Below are 7,972 nucleotides of genomic sequence, written 5' to 3' on the forward strand. Positions count from 1 at the left end.
CCACCAAGTTGAGTTGGCATGATTTGCCCTTGAAGAAAACAAATTGGGTTGGGTCCAATGTCTGGGGGTTTATTATATCTCTACTGATCATTTTCATGATCATTCTTTCCAAGGCTTTCCATACAAGACTAGTGAGACCTATTGGTCTGTAGTTTCCAGGGTCTGTCGATGACCCACCTTTGTGCAGAGGGATGACTGTTGCTTGTTCCCCATTTGTGAAGTATGAAGCCTGTTTATAGGCTACAGTTAAATAGCAATTCCAGAGGGCCTGATAGGTCATGTTATTTAGAAGGTATCCTGGGAAATCGTCTGGGCCCATTGATGTAGTGTTCTTGGCCTTAGAGAGCATTACGGATCTGTTCCCAAGTGATAGCAAGGGGAGCTATATTTGATATTTCCTGATGAAAGGTTGAGCGGGGGAGAGATGGATAAAGCTGGAGCTGAATTTATCGGCCAGTAGGTTTGCTATGTCTTTTGGCTCAGTATATGTGGCTCCATTTACAATGAGCTCTGTACACAATTGTGCATTGCCTTTGAGGTTGCGGACATAGCTAAAGAATGCCTTGTGGTTTTCCTTGGCCTGGGAGGCCAAACTTACCTCAAAGTTGGTTTCAGTAGACTATCTGTCCTCAGAGTTGTTTAGTTTGATGAGAGTGCTTTTATCCTGCTGGGTGCTGCACCTCCAAATTTTTGCCATGATTTTCTTCCTTCTGTTATACAGCTTGTGATTCCGCCAGGGTGACTTTTTTTTTTTTTTTTTTTTTTTGAGTTAGTTCTGCACTTCTTCCTGGTCCTGTCTCTATGCAGCTATTAACATACTCGTATAGGGTTTCTGTGAACAGTTCTGCATAGGCAGCAGAGTTCTCAGGGTTTATGGGGTATTGAAATTTTGCCAGGTTAGCACTTAATAGCAGGAAGTTAGCCTTAGAGTAGGCCCTGAACATTCCAGATTTAGATGGGGGTCCAGGTTTTATTTTTTACTTCAAAAGGAGACTGTTTTGTGGTCTAACTTTAGCAGGAAAGTAGGGGATGTGCAGCACTCTCTCATATTAGTGAGGACCAGATCCAGTATGGTTGCACCCCTGTTTGGTGTACTGACAAATCAGTCCAAGGAGATTACAAAATACAGGAATCTGTGCCTGCACTTTTGGTGTCGTATAGGATTCCCAGTTAATAGTGGGGTAACTAAGTTGCCCAAGAATAAGGTACTGGGCTGGATGGTGAGTGAGATGGTAATGGTTTAGAGACTGGCTACAGTACTGAGGGCGAAGCTATACTTTTCTGTCAGCCATTAAACCTACACTCTATTCAGGGACTTTGCTAACTATGGCTTGCAAAGCATCCAAGTTAGAACTGCTCTCAAATTGAGAGTTATTAACCAAAACAAGTTAAAAGATGAGGAGGATGATACACATACAATTTCCTGGTGGCAGAGATCCCCTGCATCATGTAATACACCGTATCACCTCAAAATGATAATTTCACAGCAACTTTATTAGAAAACTTAACTAAAAACATTACTGCTACAACAGCATATGTGAAAATTTTACATGAAACAAAGCAATTTTCCAGAATTCACAGTAACAAAAATATTAAAAATTTCCATTACAAAACTTAAATATATTACTTTGAAAGCCTCACACACAGAATTTAGTATGGCAAAGTGCTGATTTTCTTCATAAAGTTCGACAAATTCTTGCACACAAACTGTTTATTCAATATGCCCGACAACCATGGGTCCATTTGACTGGGAATAATCTTGATTGTCTTCAAGTTCAATTATGTCAAGCACCTCATCCGATTCAGAACAAAGGTCAGTGATGGTGAAATCAGGAACCTGCAAATGAGGAATGCCAAAATTAACTTTCTAATGAAACATTCAGTATATATATCTTTGTGTATGTACTACAAAAGTTAACTTACTACCTTTATCTTGGGCAAATCATGTTGCAAAGTCCAACTAGTGCTCTATTATAACTCAAGTTGAATAACACTTCTCTTCATTTTAATTTCGCAGTGCTTGTATTTTAAAATATGCTTTTAACAAGATTTACAAACCATTCTGATGCATTTTCAAGGCAAACCATGGATTCTACAACATTCTCCTGCCATGTCTCAACAGCTTATTTACATAATACAATGTTGCCCACTTGCATTATATGAGCCATATTTCCTCACAGCATGTCTAAACTCATTGTGCACTCATCTGTGTGGTTATGAAAGCACTGATAAACAGTAGCACAAGTACCAGTAAGTAGTTGGTCTCAAAGCTCATCAGTTGCAATCAATAAAAGCTTAAACAATGCATTTTAAAAACCTTTCAAATACAGTACATCCTGTCTGTTAAAAATAGTGCAACCCCTTTTATGCAGTACTTCTGCATCATTAGTGACTGTAACTGTGACTAATGAGATTAGGGATTAGTAGCGGAGATGTAGCATAATCACATCCTTACTCTGGTTTCTAGATTCATTCAAGGCCTGTGGTTTAAGTGGAAAAGGAACAGTGAATAACTGGATTATTTCATTGTCTCAACAGTGAAACATACTGAGTACACATGCAGAAGATGGGAAGAAAGCTACATAATACAGATGAACTGTATTAAATGCAAGTTTTGTCAAGTTCTTTAAAAAAGGACTGCTGATATAACAATTACAAGCATGAGACAAGTACACTGCTCCCCAAACTCTGCAATTCAGCTTAAGCATGATTTTAAAAAAGAGGTGAGAAGTGAGGGGACTGGATTAACCCTCCCTCCCCTTTTAACATTTTCAGACTGCCCCATTATTTCCTCTCACATGCGATTTACTGTGGGGGAAGATCTGAAAAGTAAAAGCAGTTATAGGTGAATTTAAAATGCAGGCAAAAACAAGTCTGCCCGTTTTAGATCATTCATGAAAATACAAATTAAACTTCAGACGTGTAATCAGAGACTTGGGGCTATACATCTCTGCAGAAATTGACTGCAATCTCCAAGACCCGCATTAACACAGCAGTCGAACATGGCCCTCTGAAAGCAGCCAACTTCGATCTGGAGTCAGACATGTTGCAGAAATGCACTGCATAGCTAACTATCAAGATACCATGAGCAGACAGTTGCTTGGCATGTTACTGTGAGTTTGTCTAAGGGGACAGCGTGCCAAGAATTGTCAGCCAGAAACTTCACATAACTGAACATTGTTCTCATAGATCTGGTTGTGACTTACCAGTCTGTGTGCGGTTTGTAGAAGCTTTATGGATGTTTGTCTTACAGAAAATAGCCTTTCCTTGACTGTCACCTGTACTGTTCACTTTGCATTCTACCTTCACAGGTCTGTATTTATGCAGACTGACATTCAGCTGCATTGTGTGCACCTGTGAATTTCTCCATTGAGAATTACTGAGGCTACAAACACTTTAACCATGTTTAATGTAGACAGCTGTTGATGTATAAATTTGCACTTTTTGTACAGTTGTAATTGTGTGTGTGTGAATAAGACCAACTATATATATATATATATATATATATATATATATATATATACACACACAAATCCTGACACTGTGCTACTGTAAGAGTATTCCCTATTCTAAGATACAGTGATCCCAGAGCTTATGGAGTAGTGGTGTAAGGTTGAAAACCCTCCCTTGCAAAGATGACTCAACTGTAAGACAGGTTCATAATTCACTTAGAATCACAATTTAATTTTCTAAATGTTGGGACGTTGCAGTATCAGCACTTGCAATTGAAAGAAGCCACTTAATGTTGCATAAAAAACAAAAAGTTCCAACAAACACTACAATTAATGCAAATGGGAAAAAAAGGGGTTTCAAACAAACATCCTAGCTACTCCTAAAGGATACCCCTCCCTCCCTTTTAGAGAATGAATCAAACTTTCTTAGTTTAAGAAGGGACCCCATGTTCAAAGTGCTGAAATGAATGACCAACAATATAACAGACTTGAAGCTATGGAGTCATACACCACAGCGAGTACAATGAATGTAGGAAATTTCAACAGGCAACTAAGAAATGATGCAAAGCCAACACAACTTTTAAGCTAGGCTGGGATATAACTACCATATTAAAATTTTGAGATATGAAAACTATAATCATAAAAAATATTAAGTGTTTTATAGTCTGAACGCGAACACACCCGATAAAGACTGACACTAATTTTATTAATGAATTGAGCTTTGCAAGTCTAGCATAGGAGCTGGGATGACTCAACAAAACAATCCAAGGTCTGAAACTCCCAAAACATCATTTTTAAAAGGGCTACGTTCTTTCACTCATTTTGTTAGCTTTGGTGAGAACTTTTCACAGCTGATGCAACACATGAAAGAAACTGAACATCCTTGTTTACCTTTAAAAATGCCTCTGTCAGGTCTCTACCATTATCACACACACTCTACAGCAGAAATTATAATCAAGAAAATGAATATTGTAGAAAGAAAAAGGGACAAAATGTAGTATCAGTGAAACCGCTACATCAAACAATTGTGTCCTTCATACCAAGATAGTCATAAAATTCCAAATATGCAAGCAAAATCTACAGCAATCTGGAATAAAGACGCCCAAAAAGTCTAAGTAGTAAAAGCAACACGGCAAATAATGAATTTTCAGTCATGCTTTCATATGTTGGTGATAAAGGTAATTTGTCTGCTATAGAAGCATGTGATGCTGGGAACACTGCAGCACTCTTGGCAAAAATTACAGACTGAAGAAATTAATTTCATGAACTTTAATTGTTCTGTCTTAGGACTGGGGTCCATTCCTGTCACTGTATTAGAAACCCTAAACATTGAGAAATTAAAAGGGATAAATCCGCATTCTCTAAGCTTGCTTCTATTTCAACATTTCCTAGTAAAAATTAATTTACTTTCTGCATTTGGTAATTTCTTTCTCTAGTTGTAATGTGGCCTGACGAAATTTTTGCAAGTTTTTATCTTACAGGTCCTCTCCTCATTGGTACCACCCTTTTGCCATGAGGGTAGGACTTGTCTTCTGTTATTCACTCTCCAGCCTCAATCCTTTGTTTTGTTTGTTGCTATCCTATGACTCAACACCTGACAGCAGTTACTGCCATGTTTTCTACAGTTTAAAATCTATACCATCTTTATCGCAACACTACTCAAGAATGGTCAGCTACACACACTTTAGTTGCATTCTACAAACAAAGGCATTTAATTTGAAAAATTAAGTCATAAATGAAAGAACAGTGTTATAGGAAGCAAAGGACAAACACAGCAGATGCGATGGGCACCAGCTTGTAAGAAAGGGGGTGCCAGATCGAGCAAGTCAGACTTAAAATATTACTTGCTTTACTTTCACTTTAAACATTTCTGCTTGCCCCTTACTTTCTTTCTATACACTAAAATCAGATTACCTTGTGCCTGAGGTACTTCTTGAATTATATAAAACCAAAATTACACCGAAGTACCACACAATAGCGTCTTTAATTACACAAAAAATAATAACAGTGGTGAGCGCTTTCGCAAAACTAATTGCTTCATCAGACAAGAAAATAACACACTCCATTGCTTATATACAGATGGAACCATTGACTCAATCACTGATGTCATTGGTCAATTAAGGCATTAAAGCTATATAAAACTTATAAATGTAGAAAAGGCTACATGTAAAGAAAACTGCATATAAAAGACACATATAAAATACTGCATGTAAATGCATATAAAAACTGCATACAAAAACTATATGCAAAACTGTTGGTAAAAGACCTAAGTAATGCGCATAGATATAAACTCCATAAATACTGTAGCTATGAAAAAATAAAAGGATAAAAATCTAGATCTAGTCATAAAATCTATCTACAATATGTATGTATAACTAAAAGTAGTCTATGTCTCTAAAATATGAATAAATATAAATGTAAGTGTAATGGGTGTATGAGGTGCCTAAAATTAAACCTGTTTTGAGGCATCTTGCTTTCAAGAAAGGAACCAAGGAAGTAGAGCCATTAAGGCCTGGATATTTATCTGCATTCAATTTAATGATCCATCTCTGTTCACAGCTTTCAGTAAAATTTTCTATATACCCTCCTCTGATGTTTTTGTATATGCGCTGTAGCACAAAAAAAAAACTTAAAAGAATGTGAATTATCTGTATTAATAATATGCTGGGCGAGTGCATTAGTGGGTTTCTTGTTTTTGACATCACAAAGATGTTCTAGAATTCTGTCTTTAAGAAATCTATTCGTTTTACCCACATAAAACACCGGAAATTTCTGACAAAAACAATAATAGACAACATCAGTGCTCTTGCAATCAGCATAAGTATTAAGCTGTAACTGAAAATGCTTGGTGGGGTGGACATAGGTATTTATACTGTAAATATAGGGGCAGGCACTGCATGACCTGCAAGGCAAAGTGCCCTGACGTGAAGAAGGGATGGCTTTCTTAGGCACATCCTTGTTACATAACTGTTTCTTGAGTAACATATTGTTCTTGAAACTGAATAGTGGATCTTTACAGGTAATAACCTGCAACTGTGGTACCTCTTGTAATACGTGCCAATGTTTCTTAATTACATCAACATATTGGTTGATGTCACTCGCAAACTGTAACACTACTCTAAATTCATTATGTAGCCTAGAGTTTATGTTAGATGGATTATTACATGGAACTACCTTGTTGTTGATAAAATAAGGTCTACATTTAGTTGATCTCATATGCCATGCATCAGATATAGTTTTATCAGTTTCATCAGGTTGGTATCCTCTAGCTATAAACTCAAATTTTAAGTTATATTTAATGCTAGTAACGCATCCTCATCATCATGTAATCTTAATGTCCTATAAACTTGCCCTGGGATATGCTTGGGATGCATACTAGTTTTGTGTAGGTATGTGTTTTTTCTGGTTGGTTTGTGGAAGTTTCTACTCTTGAAGCAGTTAAATTCAGCTTTAACTAGATGTACATCAAGAAAATCAATCTCAGCTGAAGATAGCCGGTATGTGAATTTTAAAAAGTCAGTGGTGGTATGCAGATAATCAACAAAGGATGCAAAATCTAAACCATTGCCATTCCATAAAATAAAAACATCATCCACAAAACGTACATACCATAACACTTGATGTAAGAAAGGATTCAAACCGGAAGTATATGTGTTTCTTCTCAGCAGACTAGCGCAAGGTTGGCGTAGCTATTTGCACAAGGAGTGCCCTTAGCCACGCCAACCTGTTGCAGGAAAAATTTCTCTTCAAACATAACATTCTCTAATATTAGTTATACATACATATTGTAGATAGATTTTATGACTAGATCTAGATTTTTATCCTTTTATTTTTTCATAGCTACAGTATTTATGGAGTTTATATCCATGTACATTACTTAGGTCTTTTACCAACAGTTTTGTATATAGTTTTTGTATGCAGTTTTTATATGCATTTGCATGCAGTATTTTATATGTGTCTTTTATATGCAGTTTTCTCTATATGCAGCCTTTTCTACATTTATAAGTTTTATATAGCTTTAGTGCCTTAATTGACCTATGACATCAATGATTGAGTCAATGGTTCCATCTGTATATAAGCAATGGAGTGTTTTATTTTCTTGTCTGATGAAGCAATTAGTTTTGGGAAAGCGCTCACCACTGTTCTTATTTTTTGTGTAATTAAAGACGCTATTGTGTGGTACCTCGGTGTATTTTTGGTTTTATATAGTTTTGGTTTTGTGCACCTGGGTTTTACCTGAAGCAGTTTCTCTTTTTATACATACTTCTTGAATTAACTGCCTGCCTTCTGATTTGGTCACACAGGCAGTACCGCCTTCTTTCATCTGGCAAAATTTATTGTTCCAATCTGGTTTATGTTAACTTAGAATTATATGCCAAGTTGGCAGCATGAAATTCTAACAATCTATTAAAAATGATGGTATTGGGCACCTGAATGAAGGTAAAAAAAAAATGTTTTAATACAGGCAAGCACAGAAGGAGCACCAGCTGCTCTGTTGGCTCCCTGATGTGCCAATTATA

General features: G+C 36.6%; 1 protein-coding gene across 1 annotated transcript in view; it reads right to left on the reverse strand.

Annotated features, from left to right (window-relative positions):
• Positions 1-1,473: 1,473 nt before the first annotated feature.
• The window catches only part of PLIN2 (perilipin 2), a 26,281-nt gene continuing 19,782 nt past the window's right edge, over positions 1,474-7,972 (reverse strand). The window contains exon 9 of the mRNA XM_044061136.1: positions 1,474-1,837. Within this exon, the coding sequence (XP_043917071.1) occupies positions 1,712-1,837 (126 nt within the window). The 3' untranslated portion in view covers positions 1,474-1,711. The remainder of the gene's footprint in view (positions 1,838-7,972) is intronic.

The sequence above is a fragment of the Protopterus annectens genome, chromosome 2.part0 (genome assembly GCF_019279795.1).
Source record: "Protopterus annectens isolate FY-2018-M chromosome 2.part0, PAN1.0, whole genome shotgun sequence".
In the NCBI taxonomy this organism is placed as follows: Eukaryota; Metazoa; Chordata; order Ceratodontiformes; family Protopteridae; genus Protopterus; species Protopterus annectens.